General features: G+C 42.9%; 1 protein-coding gene across 1 annotated transcript in view; it reads left to right on the plus strand.

The window, feature by feature from the left end:
- The window catches only part of LOC137331314 (sodium/hydrogen exchanger 9-like), a 313,260-nt gene that overhangs the window by 128,335 nt on the left and 157,978 nt on the right, over positions 1-26,947 (plus strand). Inside the window, exon 10 of the mRNA XM_067995036.1 lies at positions 19,501-19,614. Within this exon, the coding sequence (XP_067851137.1) occupies positions 19,501-19,614 (114 nt within the window). The remainder of the gene's footprint in view (positions 1-19,500; positions 19,615-26,947) is intronic.

A 26,947-nucleotide genomic window follows, 5' to 3' on the forward strand; every position in this document is an offset into this window, starting at 1 on the left:
CGTCAGGTACACAGAGATCTGAGATCACTATACTTTGCTGCGTCTAAAAAAAGGTGTATTTTATTCAGAATTTAATATCTTACATAATCATTAAGAAATCGGTTTAATTTTGGTCCTCCCTGTAAGTATATCAGTTTGGTCGTAAAAGTACCTCTTGCCAACAGTAGAAACCTCTTTATCAACTTTGTTTACCTCATTTAACCACAATCTAAGTATTTTGACATCTGCTTGCCAACAATTAACATCATTGAAGTTCTGTCCTGATCAGCTATTTCCTTTCAGTAGAAATGTATCGTCATTTACAGCAATCATTTCCTGCCAACACAGCTGGAAGAGGCCGGCAGATAGGACCAGCCTTCCAAACAGTCAACCATCAGCTGTGCCAGGACCTGGCACTGCAGTTACACTGACCCAAGCAGCTGAAAGATGTTGTTTGTTAAATGGACTGTTTTACGTTTGGATTCAGTTTTTGCCTCGTAGGACTGTCAGTTTTCCTGTCAAGAGAATAGAACATACATACCAAAGTCCGTGTACTACAGAACAATCTTCTCCAAAACGGTTTAAACAATCAGGATAATTGCTCCCCCCACCCATCTCCCCCCCCCCCCCCCCCCACACCAACACCCCTATACCTCTCCTGAAGGTACTGATTCCTATTGCGGTACAGATTCATGGGTGCTGGTTGTCAACTGGTCCCTCACGCAAGTGACCTTTGTGCAATGGGCAGTGAATGTTGCCAGATCATTGGACTCTGAGGGCATGATCACAGCTGAACCTGATTCTGCTTTGCCACAATGTCCACACACTACACTTTCCAGCTTTGATCACTAGTAAGCTATCGCGAATATGAACTCTGACTTATTTTTCCCCCCCTCCTTAGCCCAGTTGTGTTGAGACCCATTGTATCAGCCCCAGGTGAAAATGAGGAGCTAACATTACAGCCTGGGGATTGGACCTGATATCTTCCTGGTCTGTATGGCTCAGTTTCACACTCAGCCACCAGGGGAGCCATAATCATTCTTTAAATATAAGTATTTAATAATTCTGAGGTGTGGGGTTGGTAATGCAATTGTGATGCGATTTCATCACAAATGCTGCGTTTACAAATGGAAAGAGACATCCTTCATATCTTTTTAAACAAAATTATACCTTTATGCAAAGAATTTGTAAAACTCAAACTAATGAGCATGTTGGAGAGGAGGGAATTCTCTGTGGTACTTTTATCTGCTAGGTACTGTTATTTACATTTTCAAGCATTTTCACTTTGTCAAGAGTGCTGTCTCCCTGAAACCTGACTTAATGAAGGGGCTGATTCTCTGTTACACTGAAGAATGTTTTTCTGTCGTTTGGATTCACTGCACATCTTCCTGTAGAATTTGTGAGAGTCCAGTGCTGCCTGAGCACATTGGGTGGGGTGGATTCAAAATGATGTAGTGTTTGTCTTGGACTAGTAAAAGACATGTAGAGGTAGATGGAATGTAAGGATAAGAGTTAGTTATACAGGTAGCATGAATAGGCCACAGCTAATACAGTCAGTGAACAAATGGTGACTCTAGGGCTGAAGGAAATATATTAGACAGAACATAATATATCTTCAAGGAGGCAGAATCAGGATTGGAGGGAGTGGAATCTGAGTCAGAGAGAAAATTATTTCAGCTTGAGGGAGGATAATTTTAGCTGAAAGGAAGTTTGAGCAGGTTGGAGGCAGCATAATCAGGGCCGGAGAGAGTATAATATTGGGCTGAAGTGAATTGACGCAGAACTGGAGGAAGGATCAGAGAGAGCATAATTTGAGGTGGAGTGGAACTAGATCCAGAGAATTTAAAAGAGGCTGCAGAGAATGTAAGTTAAAATGAACAGTGTAGAATCAAGGCCAAAGAAAAAGAAAGATTTGAATTTCATTGACACCGCGTTACATCTTTCAGAAATGTCTAAAGGCATTTAGTATGGAACTTATTACTTAGAAGTGTAGTCGTTGTTGTTAAGCAAGATCAATGCAATAGCCATGTTTTGCACAGCGAGATTTCACAAACAGCAATGAGATGAATAACCAGTCAATCTGCTCTTGGTGGTAATTGGTCAAGGGAGGAATGTTGGCCATAATTCTGGGAGAACTTCCTGCTATTCTTTGACTAGTGCCATACAATGTCCACCTGCACCAGTGGAACAGGCAGAGAGGGCCTTGGTTTAACCTTTCATCCAAAGGTCAGCACTTCCTCATTACTGCACTGAAGTGTCAGCTTAAGCCATATGCTGAAGTTCTGGAATGGGACTTGAACTCACAGCCCTCTGATTTAGAAGTGAGTGCTACCAATTTAGCTAAGATATATCTGCTAAAGGGAGTAGAATTGTGAGTGGAGGAGGAGGATTTAAGGAAGAAATGAAGGTTCAAGGCAGTTTGAGACACCATCTAAGTTTATTTGTTCTCCTGAGCCGCAGTGCTTTACCCTGGGGAGGTGGGGAAATTACTGAAAACTGTTCCTATTTTGTCAAGTGACACAGGAGGAGAAAGAGATTTCCCAATGCTGGTAGGCTTTAACCTATGCTTACAAAGATTTACCTGTCCCTTAGCAAATTTAACAGTATTGATCTTTACGTAATTAGAACAAACTTCAGGAACTACAACCTCTTTTTCACAGGCTAATTGGATTTTTCAGGATCTGTGTAAGTCAGCAGGTTTTGTTGTGTCACAAACATCCTATCTGCTAGTAATTTTTATGATGGATCTAACAGTAGATTTTCACTGATGCAGACATTCCTTATTCACTTCTAGCCTCCGTTCTAACACTTTAACACTGTGCTGGAAGGATGCATTATTGTTGTGTCATTATTATAGCTCCCTAGCAGCTGTTCCTTTCCTGTCAGAATGGAAGCATTGTTACTGAGCCTGACAGCACCACCCAATCAATCAGATAGATTTTCAATGGAATTTCTTCCTCCTCTCAAATGTTAGTGGGCAAGACTTACCAGAAAATAGAAAGTGGCCAAGGACAGAGATTACTCTCGGAAGCTAAATATAGCCACATTTCCAATTTCTCTCCCCCCCCCCCCCCCCCCACTTTCCAAAGTCCTTGAATGCATCGTTGCCATCCAACTCTGTTCCTATCTTTCAGACTGCACTGACTCTCTTCAGGCTGGTCTCCATTCTACCCACAGCCTTGAAGCTGTCCTGGTCAAAGTCGCCGATCGTCTCCTGTGTGACTGGGACTGTGGTGCATTACCCCTCCTCAAACTTTTCTGCTGCCTTGAATACCATCGACCAGTCCATCCTCTTCCTTCACCTCTCCTCTGTTATCCACCTGCATGGACTGCCCTTTCATGGCTCCATTCCTACTTGTTCTTACATAGCTATCACTTCTTCCACAGTGCACCTCCAAGGTCACCTCTTGAATGCTTCAAAACATCCTGTCAGCCATCACATTAAGGATGACTCAGAACTCCCTCCATTTAAACATTGACAAGACTGCAGCCAACCTGTTTCATTTTTGCCAGAAATTCTATACTCTCTCTCACACTTCCATTCCCCTTCTCAGCTGCTCACTCAAACTGAGCCCAATAGAACTGAGTTTGAAATGCCACATCTAGTCTGCCAGTATCCAATTTTGTTTATAAACTTTGCATCATAGATGTTGGTCCAGAGTAAAAGCATAATACTACAGAGAATGGCCTGAATTGAGACTTTTTATTGTTTTTGTAAGACATTCTAAGTTAAGTGAGAAACACTGTTGATTTATCTACCAGCTGTTGCTTTCTGATGTTGCTTTCATTTTTGTTTTTGATTAATTTTATTTCTTAATAAATCTGATTTGTAGTTGTAACCTGAAATTTACAGTTTGTCAGGGTGTTAGTTGTCAGTCAGTCAGAGGTCAAAAGTTTCTGTTTCCAGTGTACATATTGATGGTAAACTGGGTTATTCTTTACCCAAGGCAAGCTACTTCCTAGATTATTTCACACACGAGGTTATGTTTTGGTCCAAGGGAAGTGTGGACTTGATTGTGAATGCAGGCACAAGAAAAAGTATCTGCAGGGCACACAAATCTTCATGCTTTCTTATCCATCCCTTTGTCACTTCTAGTCTCAGCTTTTCCAGTCTCCACTCTACACAAATTCCAAACTCATCACAAACCCCACCACTATCTTGGACTTAATAGAATGCAATCAAGTAACGTGTAGAATGAATGAATGAACACTTGGGAGGAAAACATTACAGTCATTCAGCTCTATATTAATTGTCAGTTTGTGCACCCTGCCTGGCACAACCTCATTTTCATTCACACTCTGTTGCTTTCCTAGAAGATTCTTAGATGTTAACTCTTGAGGTTGCATTTTTAGTAAGTTGGCAAACTCACAAAATTCAGTTATGTCGATCACACTCCTAAAACTAAAGAAGGATTACAGGTATTACCATGTGAGACTCTGCTTGTACTGTGAATTTATTGACAGTATTTTTTAAAATAATTTCACGATTTCCTCTGGTAACCTGTTTGGGGTAACAACTGAATTAAAATAGGACACAAATGAATTTTACATGAACACGTTAACCAATGCTTAGATGGGGGGATAAATTCAATCCTCTAGTGTGACTCAGAGATGACTTTAAAACTAAGCATGGATTCCAGCACCAAAAGATCAGCTGCACAGGAATTATTACATTGGATCTGCTCATTCAATAAATATATCCAGTGAGGACATAGAGGGGGGAATTCTAACCCCCCACGACAGGCGGCACAGTGGCGGGGGTGGGGGGGGAGGTTAAAATTTCAAAAATCGGAAACTTGACCCCAACTTGCCTCAAACACTCCCACTTTAACCGCGCTGGTTTTAACGGAGGCTGGTTGGGGATGGGCGATTAACCAGCTCTTGAGAGGCGGGGTCAGTAATTTAAATATGTTAATGAGGCTGCGTGCCTCAGATTTTAGCAGACTTTTACACTTAACGGCTACGGACCGGGTTTCCCAGGGCTTGGAAAACCTGGCAGCTGATGGGAGGTGAGAAAGGCCAGATACAGCCTTTCTAGACCTGCTTGTGGGCCAGGTGGAGCTTCCTTCCCCAAGATCGGCACCTCAGCCCCCTCGCCTGCTACTTCTTTCTCTTTCATTCCCCCCCCACCCCACCCCGCCCAGTGATCTCTCCCTCTCTCCTCTCTGCTCCCTGGCTGCAGCCTTCCACTGCAGGCCTTCCCGCTGACAGCCAGCCTCTCAATCTGGCTAGCCGGGAAATGGTAAAAAAAAATTAAATGAGGTCCTGCCGTTAAATTCAGCAGGACCTCCGCGTTCCCCGCATTTCCGGGTTTCCTGACTGCTACAACCACCCCCGCGCCCCCACCCCCACCCCCCCGCTCCCTCCCGACCACCCCGTAAAAATCGGGGCCAGAGTGCTTTCTGTTTTTGGCATGATTTGCACTTCTCTTAAAGATGCTTTAAAAATTCTAAATTGAGAAGTAATGTTTGAATCGCAGAGGCTTTTCACAGCAGAGATTATATATGAAAGGTTCTAGGTTCTGGTGATGTAGCTAGCGAGCTATTGTAATGTGCAATCCGAAGCTCTGTAGCCATAGTAACAAAGTGAAGATGTGCTGTATGTTAGGCTCTGAGTTAAAGTGAGTCACAGGGGCCATTAGTGCATCTGTTTAAATCAGTCTCTTTTCCCGTGTCCATATAAGGGAAACAATGTTGTAAAATATTACTTCCAATATGGGTTATCCAACCTTACACTGCAAATTGTTGGGTTAATTCTATTGATTACTATTGCTGCTGCAGTACTGATTGACAGGGCTAAAGCTGTTATTAACAGACTGTTCAGCAAGTGGTCCATGTTAAACAAAAAGGGATTCCTTTTCTCATTTCTAAACAATATGAGTACATCCTACAGGTAGGTAACGAACAGCTTGCATTTATATTGCACCTTTAACGTAGTAAAATAAAGGTCAGAAATGGGTGGATGGAGGGGGCAAGTATTACTTAGTTCTGAATAAATGCACATTTTGTGGAATACAGATCAATTTTGAAGGTACCATTATAGGTGGGAGTTTGCATGGCATGGGATTGGTGAGCAGGTGTGGGTATAGGGCTATACTTGGCTTAGGGTTCCATACATCTATTCAAGCTGCAAACTCAATTTTAATCCATTTATCACTGTTCGCTTTTATTGCTGACATTTTATTCATGGCCAAATTTTACAACAAATACAAAAAAAAATTAACTATTGGGCCAAAACCTCTGGGCTTAGGGGTAGAGGGGTGGAAAATGCAGCAACATCCCAATCAGGGCAAATGAGCCAGAATTTGGGGCAGGACCCAGTTCTGCCAGGTCACCGCCCCTTTTTTTGTGCTGCCAAATTCTGAGAGTGGGGGGAGTGGTGCTGCTCTGAAATTCCTGCCCCACCCCCACAGAAGATGACACCCTAGTAGTGCTGAAACGGTGCGGGCAACTGTCCCCTCAATGCAAATCACCCCTATCCTGGGTTTTGGGAAAGGATCAGGCCTGCAGCAAACTCACTCACTTCCATCAGTGGACCAGGGCCCAAGAAATTTCAGACTCTGTGTTTTGTTTCACTGGATTTTGTGCTCTTAAGAAACTGTATAAGTTAACTCAGTATTACTGGTCTAGTGAGCAGTGCTTAAGAGGTGCTGGATTATACTTTTTTACTTGCATATGATAGAAAGTAATTTGTTCAAAGGAAAAAAGATTTGCATTTGTATAGTGTTTTTCACGACCTCAGGACATCCCAAAGTGCTTTTGAAGCGTAGTCACTGTTGTAATGTAGGAAAAGGGACTGTTACCTAAAAGCATGAAAACCAAATGAACGACGCAGTTTGAGAATAATGTGACTGTCCCTCTTTCAAGAATCTTTTCCCAGCAATTGGTCTTTGGGAATGCTGTACCTAGACATATATATCATTACTGTTTGTTACAAATAGTGTTTGGAATGTTGAAGATAGATTTTAATCATGAAAGAGACAAAAAAAAATTGGAAGAAAACAAAGAATTGTAGTACTTCACATTTGTGCGCACATCTACCTCCCACACACTTTTATAATGAAATCTTGTCTACTATGGTAATATTTCTTTCATCTGGAGATTCACCATTAGGAGACAGTCAATTGAGTATGCTGTATGAGATTAGGTTTAACAGTAAACACCAACGGGATGGTGCAGCAGTTCGAGAAATGTGCTCTCCACATTTGCCTAACTGGGCTTATATTTTATTTTGAGCTTTTTTTTCACACCATTTGTGATTAAGAAGATAAGAAATAGGAGCAGGAGCAGGCCATACGGCCCCTCGAGCCTGCTCTGCCATTCAATCCGATCGTGGCTGATCTTTGCCCTCAACTCCACTTTCCTGCCCGATCCCCATATCCCCATATCCCTTGATTCCCCTAGAGTCCAAAAATCTATCTATCTCCGCCTTGAACATATTCAATGACTCGGCATCCACAGCCCTCTGGGGTAGAGAATTCCAAAGATTCACAATCCTCTGCGTGAAGAAATTACTCCTCATCTCAGTCTTGAATGGCCGAACCCAAATCCTGCGACTGTGCCCCCTAGTTTTAGACCTCTCAGCATCTACCTTGTCGAGCTCCCTCATAATCTTATGTGTTTCAATGAGATCACCTCTCATTCTTCTAAACTCCAGAGAATGTAGGCCCATTCTACTCAACTCAGATTATTTATTTCCCACTGTTTAGATCGCATTTGTGCAGTGCATCATTCCCAGACCAAGAGGAAATTTAGGTAATCTGCTTCTGAGGCACCATTTTTAACTCCAGGTCAGTTTTGGATGGGTGACTTTGGGTTTCATTTTAAAACTCACTTGCTTCAGCCAAAAACAGGCCCAGGGTACTTTAACTCCCCGGCCTCACTGAATTGGCTGACCTTACCAGAAGCCCGCCTACTTCCAGGGAGCATTTTCCAACGGGTCAGCCAGAGACCTAATTTAAAGCAGGAATGCACCTCTTAAAGGGAGGTTGCATTTCCTTGTGGCTTCTTTCATTTTCAAGGTGCCGGAAGAAGAATCTTCTCTGAAATAAGTCACAGTCAAGCCCCCTGGTTCTCAGAAGCCCCCTGGAGGTGTTTGTGGGAGAGATGAAGGCGAGGAAGGAAATCCTCTTCCCCAGCAGAGGCTGGAGTGTTGCCAAACATAGAGTGGGATTTCAGAGTGTATCAGCTCTAGGTATGTCACTCCTAGTACCTGGTTACAGTGCAGGAAGTGATTCAATTACCCTCTACACACAGCCCCCCTCACCAGCTGTACTCTAACAGGCCCAGCTGCTGCTCATCCTGGTTGTTAAGGCTGCTGATGCTGTTACAGCTGTTCTTCCTCCAGCTGTTTCTCCATCCAGAATAAAGAAGCAAAAATGGCACCCATGATAAGCTGGAAATGCTTAGTCAGGGTGAGTAAGGCAAAGAAATCAATAAGGAGAAATCTCCAAGCTCTGAAATGCTTTGGTAATGCAATAATCATAAAAGCACAGATATTCCTTCAATCCAAATGACTGCAGGTGAAAGTCCCTTTAAATATTTCTCCAATCATGTTAGTCAGTTTCTGAGGCCAATCCCGTGCAGGTTGGCTGCTCAGTAAATAGCATTGGATCCCCAATAACATCTTGGGACCCCAATTTAAATATATTCATCAGGTACTTGCAGGTTTCTGGTGGGTGCGTTTCTGACGGGAACCGATTGGCCCATTAAAATCACGATCAAAAAGTTCATGGTAGGAATGGGGTGACAAATGGATTTTGCAGTGTTTAACTGCTCACCCTCTCCATTCCCAGCACTGAATCTTCCAAGGAATGTGCAAGAAATGACCAAAACGACTTGGCCCTCCAATTTTCCCATACGGCCTGTAAAGAATCACCTGGCTTCCACTTGGGGGCTGCCCCTTATCGGCATTACTGAGATCATGAAGCGGAATGAAGAAAGATGACCTACCTAGTACGGTCATCTTGATTGTTTGAATGATGTGCATGATCCCACAAATCTGACCCCATAGGCCCTGCAGAAGTGTATTGGGTGTGTATTTGGGGGAATACTAAGTGATTTTCAATTCATTTTGTGGTCCAAATGAACTGGTACAATGGTGGAGTTGCTGGTACTTAATATAATGCTGGAGTATGACTGCAGTGTCATGATCTCATCTTGTTTTCAAATCCCACTTTGGCCTCGCCCCTCCCTATCTCTGTAGCCTCCTCCAGCTCTGCAACCATCTCAAATCTCTGCGTACCTCCAATTCTTGCCTCTTGCGCATCCCTGATTTTAATCGCTCCACCATTGGCAGCTGTGCCTTCAGCTGCCTGAGCCCTAAGCTCTGGAATTCCCTCCCTAAACCTCTCCACCTCTCTACCTCTCTCTCCTCTTTTAAGATGTTCCTTAAAACCTACCTCTTTGACCAACCTGTCCTAATGCCTCCTTATGTGACTTGGTGTCAAATTCTGTTTGATAACGCTCCTGTGAAGTGCCTTGGGATGTTTTACTACATTAAAGGCACTATATAAATGAAAGTTGTTGTTTTTACATTGTGATCAGCACGTGGTTTATTCAGGAACCATCAAGCTAGGCTACACTCCTACAGCCTATAGAGAATGCATATCATTTGAAGAATGAAGAAAGCCCCACAATAACAGCTTACATTTATGTATCACCTTTTAACGTAGTGAAAAATCACAAAGCAGGTGGATCAGATACTGGACAGGAACAAGAAGTTGTTTAGGGGACATGACCAAAGGCTTGGCCAAAGATTTAGGTTTTGAAGAGGCCTTTGAAGGTTGAGGAGAGATGAAGCACGACAGAGGAATTTTGAAAGCGAATTAATGGAATGTTAACAGATAGTAACAGACTTGAGGAGGACATAGACAGACTGGTGAAATGGGCAGACACATGACGGATGCAATTTAATGTGGAGAAGTGTGAAGTGATGCATTTTGGTACGAAGAATGAGGAGAGGCAATATAAACTAAATGGTACAATTTTAACGGGAGTGCAGGAACAGAGACACTTGGGGGTGTATGTACACAAATCTTTGAAGATGGCAGGACAAATTGAGAAGGCTGTTAATAAAGCATATGCGATCATTGGCATTGTAAACAGAGGCACAAAGTACAAAAGCAAGGAAGTTATGCTAAGCCTTTATAAAAACACTGGTTCGGCCCCAGCTGGAGTATTGGCCCAGAAACTGCGCTGAGCGGTGAACTTTTTTTTGAATGTCCAATAACAATTAAAATGAGACCCCACATTAAAAGTTAATTTTCAGTGCCAGACAACTTGTTTGGCAGTCATTAAGATTTACCACGCCGTTAAAAGTTAGTTTAGACCTAAACAACTCAGCGTACCTTTCTTATGGAGAGATTAGTTCCTTTCCAGCTAGGCAGGAGAGCAAGTTTGCGCTGGTCCATTCATCGAGCGGGCGAGCTGTCCTTCCTGCACAGCTTTCGGACGAGCGGGGCTAATGGTAGAGCAGTTTCCGAATTTCCGCATTTGGCTGCTTGTGTGCTCGCCAGAACTTGCTCTTCCATTTGCCCTAAAATAACAGTGAGCCCTGTTAGCATCGCTGTTATTTTAAGAGCAATTTCCAGGCCATTGTGTCCAATTCTGGGCACCACACTTTAGGAAGGATGTCAAAGCCTTGGAGAGGGTGCAGAGGAGATTTACTAGACTGGCACCAGGGATGCCGAACTTCAGTTATGTGGAAAAACTAGAGAAGCTGGGGTTGCTCTTCTTTGAGCAGAGAAGGTTAAGGGGAGAATTAGTAGAGATGTTCAAAATTATGAAGGGTTTTGATAGAATAAATAAGGAGAAACTGTTTCCAATAGAAGGGTCAGTAACCAGAGGACACAGATTTAAGGTAATTGGCAAAAGAACTTAGAGGCAAGATGAAAATTTTTTTTTTTTCGCAGCGAGTTGTTATAATCTAGAATGTACTGCCTGAAAGGGTGGTGGAAGCAGATTCAATAATAACTTTCAAAAAGGTAATTAGATAAATACTTGAAGGGGAAAAATTTGCAGGGCTATGGGGAAAGGGCAGGGGAATAGGACTAATTGGATAGCGCTTTCAAAGAGCCAGTAGAAGCACGATGTGCCAAATGGCCTCCTTCTGTGCTGTATCATTCTATGATTCTATGAATGAAGGGCATACTAACTGGAGGCTCTACCACTCATGGTGGACTGAAGGGAGAAGGATGCACAGTAGTCTGGACTCAGGAAAGCAGAGTGTGTGAGCTGAGATGTAAGGGTGGAGGATTTTTTTTAGATAATCTACTTTGCTTTAAACTAACATCTATGCAATAATTGTAACAGATCACTTTTTTATGTCCAGGGGTTGTTTGCAAAGAATACTAGGAATTGTGTTTTTTATAAAATGGACTCTCAGAAAAAGCCTCAATGAGCCTAATCTTATGTATCTGGGCTTAAGTGTAGGGGCGGGGAGGAGAAGATCCTCAACTCTCCTGACAGTCACCTCTCTTAAATTAGTTGTTTAGTTTGCATTCTGTCTGCAGAATTGCAGGCTTATGCAGCATAAAGCAAATTACAGCTATATGTCGGACATTTTTGGGGGGTTGTGCAATGAGGTGCCAAAGGGGCATTTAGGACATCCTCATCTTTGCTTTACTAGTCTGAAAATGCACTAAGTAGCTAACCCTGTCATTATATATGTATGAATGTAATTATGCTCAGCTTCACTTTGTGGGTTTTGTATAGGTGTCAAGAGCCTAGTTTTAATGCGTGCTTTTAGTCCCCCAAGAGTCATCCTTGCTAGTTAGTTATCCCTTCCTTTGAATAATAGCTGTCACATAGGAATATTAAGAATCAAGGAATCCATATGTGGAACCAGAGAATTTAGCCATAATCAGTGCAATAATGTCTGTGCTTCAGATTTCTTGCACATCAAGTGCGTAGAATCCCTTTTGATTAACATAATGCATTGGATTTTTAAAGAGAGCTCCATTTCACAATGGGTATGTAGTTAGCCGTACCCAGTACTTTGAAAATCCAGTTGCACAGAATTTCTGCTTTTTGGCAGTCGTTTTTCATTTTGCTTCAGAAAAACTCATGAAACATGAAGAACGCATCATCGCAGCTTTGATAAGTTGACAATGTGCTCTAAGAAATGCCAGCATAATTCCCTCTGGGGCTTAAACTTTTTGAGCATTGTGGATGGGTGTACTCACCTGGGTGTGAGAAGGGGAGGAAAAGGAGCTTCTATCGAATGGATGAGTTTACTTACCTGGATGTTGTCAGGTTGGAGGGGAAGTCTGAGGCTGCCATCAAGTATTTTGTCAGCAGCCCTTTGTGGGTTTGACACTGAAAAACACACCCAAGATTAACAGTGCAAGAAATCTGAAGCACAGACATTATTGCACTGATTATGGCTAAATTCTCTAGTTCCACATATGGATTCCTTGATTCTTAATGATTCCTATGTGACAGCTATTATTCAAAGGAAGGGATAACTAACTAGCAAGGATGACTCTTGGGGGACGAAGAGCACGCATTAAAACCAGGCTCTTGACATTGTTCTGTTGGGCTTGTGGACTTTGCCATTTAGTTTTCTGGAGAACTGTCCTTTGGAATTGATTTTTGCAATTGTTGTTCAGTTCCACCCACCTGCAGAATGGACTGTGAGGGCAGCGAGACAGGAAGAATGAAACAAAAACATAAAAGATTTTAGAATTAGGAACAGTCCCAAAAAGGACTAGATTATTGTACATTGGGGAAAAAAAGAGTAGAATTAAAGTTTAAAAGGACAGAGAGAAAGAGTAAGTAGCAAATGAAAAATAAATGAACAGCTGAATGTCCAAAGCATTAGGTGTGGTTGACCGCACACATTGAGATTGTGCCACAGAATCAGCACTAGGGTTAACAGAGAAAAGAAAATGCTCTTTTCTTGCTAACCTTTGAGCAGTTTTAGGAATTCATAACATTTTAAGGACACATTCAGTGGACACAGACTGTAGCAGTTCCCCTTTAATGCACAAGCTCCAGTTTTAATGAGCCAGTCACTGGAAGTTGCAAGGAAAAGGTCACTTGCATAATTTAGTTTCTCTGTAGGTGCACAAAGTGACACCTGTGAGAAGGTTTGTGCAAAGATGCAAAAGATTTTTATGAATAGGGAAAGGATACTGAATCTTTAGCAATCTCTTGCATGCATTGTGGCTGCTGATCAGCCCAGCAAACCTTGCTTTCTCAACTGGCTCGATAGCCAGTGCAATGTGAAGTGCATAATTATACTGAATAGTATTCAAAGGGCATCTTACTTGTCTTCCATGATCCATAATGGTTGCAATTCAGCATTTATAACATACAGAGGATTAAAATTTTCCTGTAATTTGTGGTCAAAAATAACCGGTAAAACCTGATGTCACAAATCCAATATTCCTTCAAGTTCTATGTTATAAAAATCAATGTTGCTAAAGTACAATGTCATAAAATCTATAATCCTTTAAGTCCAATGTTATGCAGCATCTTCAAATTTCGATGGTAATGGCAATTTGGCACTACAATGCAGAGAAAATTCACTACTTTTTGTACATTATAAACAGAAGCTGATATTCTCACCTAATTCTAAGATAATAGTCCATCTTCGATTTCAGATGTACGAGTTTCACTCTCTGACACCATCTGAACCTCTTGATGGGATGACACCATTGTGATTCATCAGCAGGCATTCTTTATTGTTTGAACAGGGATGAGCAATGGCATATTACATTTTGGACAGTGCAATGTTCATTTAGAAAGGGAGTCTCACAATCAGTATTTTATATGAAAAAAATATCAAATTGTTACAACAAGAATTGCATTAACTTTAATATCCTTGTATTTGTTTGTGTTTAAACAATGTGTACTGATGACATTTTCAGGATGGGAGAAGTAACTGAACCTGATTGCGTAAAGGAGCTAAATTGACATGAGTAGATATTTATTTACTCAATGTTCTTCAGGGATTTTTTCCTCTCATTTTAACAGTATTACGGTTTGAGCTTTTCAAGCACCATTTCGGTGTCAACAAGCCCACATTAAGTGGGCTACACCTTTTTCAAAAACTGGAAGTGTACGTCTTCAGTTACCTTATTTACTAATGAGACTGCACACTGAAATACGTGTAGTGTTCTCACTACATCTCCAACTCAAAAAAAATGGGAAATATCGCACTTAGAACCCAATTGGCACAGCTTAAATCTACTTAAATCGAATCTATATACACATCAGGAATTTCCAGAAATAAAGCTATTCAGCCAATTCAGTGCAGCACAATATGTGTATATAAATTATCTGAAGAGTCCTCAAGGAGTTAATTTACCCTGAACTCTTTTAGGGATAATTTTGCTTTGAAGATTATAATGATCATCAATCTTGTTTCAGTTGAATATGAAAATAACAATGCTGTTTTGCCTTGTGACAATACCATAAACTTTCCTAATAATTCCCCAAATTATTTGCAGGTGGTTGAAACACTCTTTCAAAATGCAATATTACAACATACAGTAGGATGGTTGAAGTGTTGCTGAGCTACTCAAACCTTGCAGCTTTTCATTCATATTTTAAATACACAGCCCCATCAAAGAGTGTCTTTGTTTTAACTAATTTCTGACCAAAAACAATTGGCCTATTCTCTGGACTGCCATTTTAAACTTAAGGAGGAATGGTCGTCATTTTAAAATGAGTTAATATTGCCTTTTAAAACTATGTAAGCCTTCAGAATTCAATATTCCTATTTTTGTCACAATCATGTACGTCAATTCACATCCCTGACATTACTGAGCTCAGTAAACCCCCCCCAACCCATTTCTCCTGATGTCCAGTTAACCAAAAATATCCAGAAAATCAAGGGAAGTGGACAGAAATAATGAATGGATAATGAAGTTAATCATTAGCCAAAATTCTTTTTAACTTTAAAAAAAAATATCTCTAGTATCGCCAATCTCTTCGCTTTCCACTTCACCAATCTGTCCACCCCTCGACTTTTATGTCACCACACCCTCTAACCTCCCCATCTTTTGACTTAGTTTGTGACCTTTCCACCTGCGGTCTATAATTGCACTAATTTATTTTCCAAGTCTCCAGTCTTGGCCGGTAATATTTAAATGTTAAGTTAAGTCTGAGAGCAATGCTGTCACTCATCGAAGGCTTACCTGCCTCTTTTTTGAAAGTTAAAAGGTCTTGGATTCAACCACTGCGACTTATTTTAGTAAATTAGAATTGTGTTAGACAAATATATATCTTTTTGAAAATGACTAGAGAATAGAATCATCCAACTGTTGTGAATTAGATGAATGCTCCATATGTAAGCCTTTCAAATTTATATCTATGTAAATGAAGCCTTGCTCAGTAAGACAAATCTTTTGTATGAACAAGCAGAAAAAAATACACTGACTGTTAAAATCATCGCCATCCACTCAAACGTCCCACAGCCAAACCTTCAACTAATTGAACTCGAGTAGCCACAGCTAAAGGCAGCTTTGCAGCTTAAACTACATGTACCTCTGCCTTTCATGACAAAGTATATCACATATCCTTTCATAAACATTTGTCTTTAAGGACCTTGAGCTCCACAGCTATTACTAAAGGAAAGCCATCAACCAAGTTAGCCAGTCTTATAAATCAGGGTCATATTTCGCTGGCTCACTGTTGTGCTGTTGTTTGTTGGAATGCCTTTGTGAATTCATTCAAGCAAGCCATGTATCACATTTACTGAGCTTCCCATAATATTTCATTATAGTAAGGCAGTACACTGGAAAATGGAGGCACCCACGGCTGATACAGTTAGCTCAGACTCTTTAGAGTGCAAATAATATTATTAGAGCTGTGTCAGGTGAAGCCTTTTCGTTACTGTTTCTTGCTCCACTGAGTTTGAGATTACAGAAAATCCCTTGTATATTGGGTATATCCAGCTCTTCACTACAGCATTTTTGGAGAATATCTCTGCTTTTTCACAAGGTAGTATTCCTTGTCAATTATAACTGTGGCTCCATATTGTAGCAAGGATTGGTCATGCACATATCCCATTGCTGAAGCTAGACTGAGGGGCAGATATATTATTCAGAGTCTCTGAAATTCCCTGATCCCAAGGGGATAAGGTGTAGATGATTGGGCCATGGTCTTTGAAGGTCAGGTGGCTAAGAATGAGCCATTTGATGCTGTGAATCAAAGCCATTGTTGGCATGGTAGTCTGGACTGTATTACCAGTCTAGGGTAAAGAATTGGGTTACTAGGATTATTTTCTCAATCCTTGTAACTCCTGAATCTATCTCAGTTGTCATGACAACAGTTGTGTTTTTAAATTGACCAACTTCAAGTGATAATTACCTGAGTGATATTGGCAAGGTTTTTGCTCTTTATCAAACAGGTCAGTCAGTCAGTTTAGGGGGAGGCAGTGGTGGTAGGTGACACGGTATTTTAGAGAAGGCACTAGAGGTGTGCAAGTCAAAACTGGCTGATGGTCTGAGATGTGACCGCCACTTGTGTGGCTGGTTCAACTGCTTAATGCCTTCAGTTCTACTTTCACAGCTGAGAATAGTTTGGAGAAACAAGCTGGCTGGTTTTTAGATATCTGGTTAGATCACACCAAAGTCTACCAGACTCTAAACAATATAGAGAATGACTCCCAGCAGATACTCAGCTGTATTAATGTTATCATTTTTCCTAAGAGTTCAGGTTTGTTGTTTCCGGCCTTTGGAAAACCCTTTCCGCTTTGCGACTACCCAAAATTATCTAAAATATTTGAAGAAACAAAGTGGGATACTTATTTTATACTATAGACCATAACGTTTTCTATTCCCTCTCCATTTCCCCTATTATACTGACACAATACAGCCACTTACTTTTTGGCCAGGGCCCATACAGCTCTTAGTCCGGCCTAAAGTTACACTGTCCGATGATTCCCTAAGAGCTTTCTAATGATAATATCACTTTCACAGCATCCCTCTTTTAATGCTTTTGCCTGATAACTGACATCCTAGACCTTTGAAGACCTGGATCTGAGTCCTATCAAATTCCAACTACACGTGTGTGGTTTTGTGTGTTCACAATTATGCTGTTGGATAAATGTGACTTAATTTTAAACCAGTTTCGATGACGGCAATGTAAAATAGCAGATTCAAGTGGATCGATTTTAACCTGATCTGATGGGTACAAATGGTCCTGAGGTTTGTTCTTTTTAAATTAGCATTCTCGCACGAAGAGGCCGATGTGAGAAATGGGACCATATGGAGGAGTTCTACCATGCATCTAATCTGTGCTATATCTAGCCTGGAAGTGTTTGCTGCAGATAGTGGGTGGAAAAGATAGAAAATTCTCCATTCTCCAGCACTTACATCCACCACCTTGATAAGCACAAAAACTCACCCTTAAAACAAATAAATTGCTAAATATTTCTGACATGAAATATCTTAACACCAGAACCTTGACCCCTGATCAACCCATTGGTTGATATCCTAAAAGCTGAATCTAAATATTGTTGATGTGGAGATGCCAGTGATGGACTGGGGTTGACAATTGTAAACAATTTTACAACACCAAGTTATAGTCCAACGATTTTATTTGAAATTTACAAGCTTTCGGAGGCTTCCTCCTTCCTCAGGTAAATGTCAGGAACTCCTCGAAGCCTACGCATTTATAAATCACAGAACAATACATGGTGATTACAGACAGTCTTTGCAACTGCCCGTTGCCAAGGCAATCACAGTGTTCAGACAGAGAGGTGTTACCTACAGAGCCCCCGAATATACAGTCAACAAAAAAAAACAAACAAAAAAAAAACAGAGAGAGAGAGAGGCAGAAACATCCGGAAGGCACAGAAAGCCAGCAAATGACCCGTTATATTAAAAACAGATAGCTTTTGTTCACTGGTGGGGTTACGTGTAGCGTGATATGAACCCAAGATGCCGGTTGAGGCCGTCCTCATGGGTGCGGAACTTGGCTATCAATTTCTGCTCGACGATTTTGCGTTGTCATGTGTCTCGAAGGCCGCCTTGGAGTACGCTTACCCGAAGGTCGGTGGATGAATGTCCATGACTGCTGAAGTGTTCCCCAACTGGGAGGGAACCCTCCTGTCTGACGATTGTTGCGCGGTGTCCGTTCATCCGTTGTCGCAGTGTCTGCATGGTCTCGCCAATGTACCATGCTCTGGGGCATCCTTTCCTGCAACGTATGAGGTAGACAACGTTGGCCGAGTCACAGGAGTATGAACCATGTACCTGGTGGGTGGTGTCCTCTCGTGTGATGGTGGTATCTTTGTCGATGATCTGGCATGTCTTGCAGAGGTTACCGTGGCAGGGTTGTGTGGTGTCGTGGACACTGTTCTCCTGAAAGCTGGGTAATTTGCTGCGAACGATGGTCTGTTTGAGGTTGGGTGGCTGTTTAAAGGCGAGTAGTGGAGGTGTGGGGATGGCCATAGCGAGGTGTTCGTCGTCATTGATGACATGTTGAAGGCTGCGGAGAACATGGCGTAGTTTCTCCGCTCCGGGGAAGTACTGGACGACGAAGGGTACTCTGTTGGTTGCGTCCCGTGTTAGTCTTCTGAGAAGGTCTATGCGATTTTTCGCTGTGGCCCGTCGGAACTGTCGATCGATGAGTCGAGCGTCATCCCGTTCTTACGAGGGCGTCTTTCAGCGTCTGTAGGTGTCCATCGCGTTCCTCCTCATCTGAGCAGATCCTGTGTATTCGCAGGGCCTGTCCATAGGGGATGGCCTCTTTGACGTGGTTAGGGTGGAAGCTGGAAAAGTGGAGCATCGTGATGTTGTCCGTGGGCTTGCGGTAGAGTGAGGTATTGAGGAGCCCGTCTTTGATGGAGATTCGTGTGTCCAAAAGAAACTGATTCTGAGGAGTAGTCCATGGTGAGCTTGATGGTGGGATGGAACTTGTTGATGTTATCGTGTAGTCTCTTTAGTGATTCTTCGCCGTGGGTCCATAGAAAGAATATTGTTGTCATTGCTGAGTGGTAGGGCACGCAGACAGTGGGGTAATTTTGACTTTGGGCGATAGTGACTTCAATGGAAATGAAAATGGGGAGAGATGTATAACAGGTGGCTGATCCGATATCACCCATTTTACACTATCATTCAAAGCCACAATTACTCCCAGTGAGCTCCTGTTCTGTGACACGTCAACTCAGGAAGATGCCAATTAGAAACCAAGTTGCTGCCATCAGGATAAGGTGAATCAACTAATGCACCTCCTAGCAGCTTGCTACACAACATTACCAGAAATCTAGGATCAGGACTCTTAACTGCTTTGTTCAACAAAAAATTAAGTGTGGCATTGGAGAGACCTGAGGTTCAAAATAACATACCCCATTCCTCCTGCCTGAGAGAAAATAAATAGAGGGTTCCGGTGACCAAATAAGTAGATGAGACAGGCTATTAAAAAGGGACAGACTTGCTGGGTCCAATGGTGTGTTCCAATTCCTAACACATTCTTATCTTTTTAAAAAAAAGACTTTAAAATTAGATGTTTTTCAGAGACTAACTAAAAGTTAAAATAAGCAAATGTGTGTGATTTTGTTTTCCAGCTCTTCGAATTCATGAATTTTATGGCTGAGAACTTCATCTTCTGCTACATGGGTGTTGCACTATTCACCTACCAGAACCACATCTTCAATGCCCTCTTCATTTTCGGAGCTGTTGTATCCTTTTACTAAACAACATTTTGTTAAGATCTTCCAGTAACAGAGAAATGGTGAAGAGGTTTGATTTTTTTTTTGCCATTTTGTGAAAAATATGATTGCTTAGGAATCAGTTCCACAGCGGCAGCAACAAGAGCTTGCGTTTGTATAGAATTTTTAACATAGAAAAAAATGTCCCACGACACTTCACAGAGGCATAAGGAAAATATGAACAGCAAGCTGAAGAAGGAGATATTAGGAGGGGTGACCAAAAGGTTGGTCAAAGAGCTGGGTTTCAAGGAGAGTCTTAAAGGAGGAGAGCAAAGTGGAGGGATTTAGGGAGGGAATTCTGGAGTGTGAGGCCCTGCTGGCTGAAAGTGCCAGTGGTAGGGCAAAGGCTAGGCGGATACTAGAGGCCAGAATCAGAGGAACGGAGAGTTCAGGGGGTAGGGGGGGAATTGGTGTTGGGGTTGGAGGAGGTTATAAAAATAGGAGTGGTGAGGCTATGAAGGAGTTTAAATACAAAGATGAGAATTTCAAATTGGGCGACCCGGAGCCAATATAGGTTAGTGAGGACAGTAATGATGGTTGAGCGGGACTTGGTGCAGTATAGAATGTGGGCAGCAGGATTTTGGATGAGCTTAGGTTTTTGGAAAGTGGAGGATGGGAGGACAGCCAGGAGAGCATTTGGAATAGTTGAGTCTGAAGGTAACAAAGATCTGGATGAGGGTTTCAGCAGCACATGGGCTGAACCGGGGACGGAGGCCGGCAATGTTACAGTAGTAACAATAGGCAGTTTTTATAATGAAGAGCACATGGGGTCAAAAACTCAGCTCGGGGTCAAATAGGAAATTGGAAGCAGTCTGGTTCAACCTGAGAGAGCGAGGGATGGAATTGACGTCAAGGGTATGGAGTTTGTGGGGGGAACCGAAGACGATGGCTTCGTCTTACCAATGTTTAGCTGGAAGTAATTGCGGCTCATCCAAGACTGGATATTGCACAAACAGTAAAATTGTCCACGAGGTCCTTAAACTTGTTGAAGGTGCGGGTGGGGGGGCAGGAGAGATGGATTTAAGGCGTTGGTTGATAGTGTAGAAAAAATGTCAGGGGTTACCTTTGCTCTTCAGGATGATCCTGGACTAGTGGATGGTTTTAGTAGAGGAGAGTGAGGCCTGACAGTGCTTGAGATGGTCCAGCCAGATTTGTTGATGGATGGCTGAACCAGTTGTATACCGGCTATGCTCAATCTGAACCCCTTGGACTTGAGGGCCATGCCAGGGGGACTGACTGGGATCGGAGGGAGTAAAGCTTATGCTAATGAAAGGGAATCAAAGGTGGAGGTGAGTGGGTGGCTGAGCAAACCAGCAACTGTGGGAATATTGTGGTGAACGGAAGGCCAAAGGCTAGGCAGTTGGGAATTTGCAAGTGTAGTTGTAATTGACGCGGGGGGGCGGGGGGGGGCGGGGAGGATGTTTCTTCCAAGGGCGGATGCAGAAGGAAGTGGGGTTTGAAGGGATAGAGGGATTTGGGTAGTGAAAGAGACAAGGGAGTGGTCAGAGCTGTCTTGTCAGTAATTGAGGCCATGGGAGTAGAATGGCCGAGGGAGATGGAAAGTTCTGTATATTTAGTGACTACAAGGGGTGCTACAGAATTGTAATTCTTGGCTTGCAAGCACACAGTTTTCTTTTTGTGAACTTTCTGCTCGAGATGAAGGACATTAACATTGAGAAATGGAATAATTTTCCATTTCTGGCACCCAACATCAATATCATGCCAGACCAGGATTGGTACAGTTAGATGCAGAATAAAGGTCACACTTTGATTCTAAAAGTGTGCCTCAGCCCTAAACTCACTACTCTAACAGTGTGGCATTTTTCATTTCCCGCACCAGACATCTGGCAACCTCTGAGTAAGATTGCCAATTCAGTCCTTAAATTGCCATTGCACACTAGGAACCAGGTTGACAATGTACCAAATACTCGAGTGGATGATCCATCTCGGCCTCCTCCCGCTGTCCCCACTATCACAGAAGCCAGTCTTCAGCCAATTCGATTCACTCCACGTGATATCAAGAAACGGCTGAGTGCACTGGATACAGCAAAGGCTATGGGCCCCAACAACACCCCGGCTGTAGTGTTGAAGACTTGTTCTCCAGAACTAGCTGCGCCTCTAGCCAAGCTGTTCCAGTACAGCTACAACACTGGCATCTACCCGACAATGTGGAAAATTGTCCAGGTATGTCCTGTCCACAAAAAGCAGGACAAATCCAATCTGGCCAATTACCGCCCCATCAGTCTGCTCTCAATCATCAGCAAAGTGATGGAAGGTGTCGTCGACAGTGCCTTCAAGTGACGCTTACTCTCAAATAACCTGCTCACCGATGCCCAGTTTGGGTTCCGCCAGGACCACTCAGCTCCAGACCTCATCACAGCCTTGGTCCGAAGATGGACAAAAGAGCTGAAATCCAGAGGTGAGAGTGACTGCCCTTGACATCAAGGCAGCATTTGACAGAGTGTGGCACCAAGGAGCCCTAGTAAAATTGAAGTCAATGGGAATCAGGGGAAAACTCTCCAGTGGCTGGAGTCATACCTAGCACAAAGGAAGATGGTAGTGGTTGTTGGAGGCTAATCATCTCAGCCCCAGGACATTGCTGCAGGAGTTCCTCAGGGCAGTATCCTTGGCCCAACTATCTTCATCTGCTTCACCAATGACCTTCCCTCTATCATAAGGTCAGAAATGGGGATGTTCGCTTATGATTGCACAATGTTCACTTCCATTTGCAACCCCTCAGATAATGAAGCAGTCCGTGCCCGCTTGCAGCAAGACCTGGACAACATCTAGGCTTGGGCTGATAAGTGGCAAGTAACATTCGCGCCAGACAAGTGCCAGGCAATGACCATCTCCAACAAGAGAGAGTCTAACCACCTCCCCTTGACATTCAACGGCATTATCATCGCCGAGCCCCCCCACCTTCAACATCCTGGGGGTCACCATTGACCAGAAACTTAACTGGACCAGCCACATAAATACTGTGGCTACAAGAGCAGGTCAGAGGCTGGGTATTCTGGGTACTCACCTCCTGACTCCCCAAAGCCTTTCCACCATGTACCAGGCACAAGTCAGGAGTGTGATGGAATACTTTCCACTTGCCTGGATGAGTGCAGCCCCAACAACACTCAAGAAGCTTGACACCATCCCGGACAAAACAGCCTGCTTGATTGGCACCCCATCCACCACCCTAAACATTCACTCCCTTCACTAGTGGTGCACCATGGCTGCAGTGTGTACCATCCACAGGATGCACTGCAGCAACTCGCCAAGGCTTCTTTGACAGCACCTCCCAAACCCGCGACCTCTACCACCTAGAAGGAGAAGAGCAGCAGGCACATAGGAACAACACCACCTGCACATTCCCCTCCAAGTCACACACCATCCTGAATTGGAAATATATCACCGTTCCTTCATCGTCGCTGGGTCAAAATCCTGGAACTCCCTACCTAACAGCACTGTGGGAGAACCTTCACCACACGGACTTCTTGAACTGTTGAAGGCGGCTCACCACCACCTTCTCAAGGGCAATTAGGGATGGGCAATAAATGCTGGCCTTGCCAGTGACGTCCACATCCCATGAACAAATAAAAAACATAGATCCTTCGCAACCAACAGACAGGAGAGACTTTCATACCACAGCCTGACCTGGATGTGAACCTAAGTTCTACAAGTAAAAGCCATTGCTTAACCCATTGCACCATTCAGTCCCCAGAAATCATGATTTTCATGGTGCAATGAGTCCCTGACTACAAATGTATCACCATGGGAAGATGTTGAACAGAGATAAAGCAATTTTGCACAGGGAGAGGGGGAAAATTGGATGGCAGGCCATACAAAATCGCTATCATTCACCTCAAAGCTGACAATTATTGAGCGATATTACATCACGTTACATTGGAACTACAGCACAGAAACAGGCCATTCGGCCCAACTGGTTTATGCTGGCGTTTATGCTCCACATGAGCCTCCTCCCCCCCCTATTAGGATAGCCTTCTATTCCTTTCTCCCTCATATGCTTATCCAGCTTCCTCTTAAATGCATCTGTGCTATTTGCCTCAACTACTCCATGTGGTAACGCATTCCACATCCTTACCATTCTTTGGGTAAACAAGTTTCTCTTGAATTCCCTACTGGATTTATTAGTGACTATCTTATATTTATGACCTCTCGTTTTGGATTCCCCCACAAGTGGAAACATTTTCTTTACGTCTACCCTATGTCCTTGCGGGCAGGTTCGCTAGTTCTGTGGGGGAGGGTTTAAACTAATTTGGCAGGGGGTTGGACACCAGGATGTAGCATTAGAAAGGTGCACAAAGGATTGGGATAGACAGATAGCACTAGAGTAAGTAATAGTACAGTATTAGATGGGATCAGACTAAGAGAAAATACAAGAAGGCTTAAGATGGGTTTATAGTGCATGTATTTAAATGCACAAAATTTCGTAAGCAAGATTGGTGAGCTGCAGGCGCAATTAGCTACATGGGAATATGATGTTGTGGCACTAACGGAGACCTGGCTTAAATATGGGCAGGATTGGGTACTAAATATTCCTGAATACAAGGTGTTCAGGAAAGATATGGAAGGAAAGAAAGGAGGGGAGTGGTGGTGGCAGTATTGATTAAGGAGAATACTGCAGTGCCGGAGAGAGAGGATGTCCTGGAGGGGTCAAAGACAGAATCTATTTGGGTAAAGTTAAGAAACAATAGAGGTGCCATTACACTACCGGGGGTAGTCTATAGACCACCAACTAGTGGAAGGATATAGAGGAGCAAATTTGCAGGGAAATTAGAGATGTGCAAGAACCATACAGTATTGATAATGGGGGACATCAATTATCCTAATATAGACTGGGATAGTAATTGTGTAAGGGACAAAGAGGGGTAGGAATTTTTGAAGTGTGTTTCGAAGAACTTTCTTGACCAGTCCATTTACGGCCCAACGAGGAAGGAGGCATTGCAGGATCTGGTTCTGGGGAATGAGGAGGGCCAAGTGGAGCAAGTGTTAGTGGTGGAACATTTAGGGAACAATGATCATAGAATCATAGAAGGTAATGGCGTGAAAGGGGGCCATTCGGCCCATCGAGTCCGCGCCGGCTCTATGCATGAGCAATCCAGCTAGTCCCACTGCTCTGCCCTATCCCCGTAGCCCTGCACATTTTTTCACTTCAAGTACTTATCCAGTTCCCTTTTGAAGGCCATGATTGAATCTGCCTCCACCACTCCCTTGGGCAGTGCATTTCAGATCTTAACCACTCGCTGTGTAAAGAAGTTTTCCCTCATATCACCTTTGGTTCTTTGCCAATCACCATATATCTATGCCCTCTGGTTCTTGACCCTTCTGCCAATGGCAACAGTTTCTCTCTCTCTCCACTGGGTCTAGACCCTTTGTGATTTTGAACATCTCTGTCAAATCTCCTCTCAACCTTCTCTGTTCCAAGGAGAACAATCCTTGGATAGTATCATAGGGTTTAGATTAGCTATGGAAAAGGAGAAGAAATACTCAATTGGAGGAGGGCCAATATCAATGGGATGAGAACGAATCTGGCCCGGGTAAATTGGAGTCAAAGATTGGCAGGTAAAACAGTAAATGAACAATGGGCGGCCTTTAAACAGGAGATGGTTCGGGTACAGTCTAGATACATTCCCAAGAGGGAGAAAGGTAGGGCAACTGAAACCAAAGATCCCTAGATGACAAAAGAGTTAGAGAGAGTAAGATTAAGCAGAAAAAAGGGGCGTATGACAGATGTCAGGTTGATAATACAAGTGAGAACCAGGCTGAATATAGAAAGTTCAGAGGGGAGGCGAGAAAGGAAATAAGAGGGGCAAAGAGAGAGTATGAGAATAGACTGGCGGCTAACATAAAATGGAATCCAAAAGTCTTCTATAGACATGCAAACAGTAAACGGGTAGTAAGAGGAAGGGTGGGACCGATTAGGGACCAAAAAGGAGATCTATGCATGGAGGCAGAGGGCATGGCTGAGGTCTAAATGAGTACTTTGCACCTGTCTTTACCAAGGAAGAAGATGCCGCCAACATCACAGTAAGTGAAGAGGTAGTTGAGGTACTGGATGGGCTAAAAATTGATAAAGAGGAGGTACTAGAAAGGCTAGCTGCACTTAAAGTAGGTAAATCACCAGGTCCAGATGGGAAGCATTCGACGTTGCTGAGGGAAGCAAGGGTGGAAATTGCAGAGGTACTGGTCATAATCTTCCAATCCTCCTTAGATACAGGGGTGGTGCCAGAGGACTGGAGAATTGCAAATGTTACACCCTTGTTCAAAAAAGGGTGTAAGGATAAATCCAGCAACTACAGGCCAGTCAGTTTAACCCCAGTATTGGGGAAACTTTTAGAAACGATAATCCGGGACAAAATTAACAGTCATTTGGAGAAATGTGGATTAATAAAGGAAAGCCAGCGTGGATTTGTTAAAGACAAATCATGTTTACCAACTTGATAGAGATTTTGATAAGGTAACAGAGAGGGTCGATGAGGGCAGTGTAGTTGATGTATATATGGACTTCCAAAAAGCATTTGATAAAGTGCTGCATAACAGTCTTGTTATCAAAGTTGAAGTCCATTGAATAAACAGGGCAGTGGCAGCGTGGATACAGAATTGGCTAAGTAATAGGAAACAAAGTAGTGGTGAACGGTTGTTTTTCAGACTGGAGGGAGGTATACAGTGGTGTTCCCCAGGGGTCGGTACTAGGATCATTGCTTTTGTTGATCTATATTAATGACTTGGAATTGGGTATATAGGGCACAATTTCAAAATTTGCAGATGACACAAAACTTGGAAGGGTAGTGAACAGTGAGGAGGATAGTGATAGACTTCAAGCAGACATAGGCAGGCTGGTGGAATGGGCAGACATGTGGCAGATGAAATTCAATGCAGACAAGTTGAAGTGATACATTTTGGTAGGAAGAATGAGAAGAGGCAATTTAAACTAAAGGGTACAATTCTAAAAGGGGTGCAGGAACAGAAAGATCTGTGGGTATATGTACCCAAATCATTGAAGGTGGCAGGGCAGGTTGAGAAAGCGGTTAAGAAAGCATACGGAATCCTGGGCTTTATAAATAAAGGCATAGAGTACAAAAGCAAGGAGATTATGTTGAATTTTTATAAAACACTGATTCGGCCACAACTGGAGTATTGTGTCCAGTTCTGTACACTGCACTTTAGGAAGGATGTGAAGGCCTTCGAGAGGGTGCAGATGAGATTTACTAGAATGATTCCAGGGATGAGGGACTTCAGTTACATGCATAGACCAGAGAAACTGGGGTTGTTCTCCTTGGAACAGAGAAGA

The sequence above is a fragment of the Heptranchias perlo genome, chromosome 13 (genome assembly GCF_035084215.1).
Source record: "Heptranchias perlo isolate sHepPer1 chromosome 13, sHepPer1.hap1, whole genome shotgun sequence".
Lineage (NCBI taxonomy): Eukaryota > Metazoa > Chordata > Chondrichthyes > Hexanchiformes > Hexanchidae > Heptranchias > Heptranchias perlo.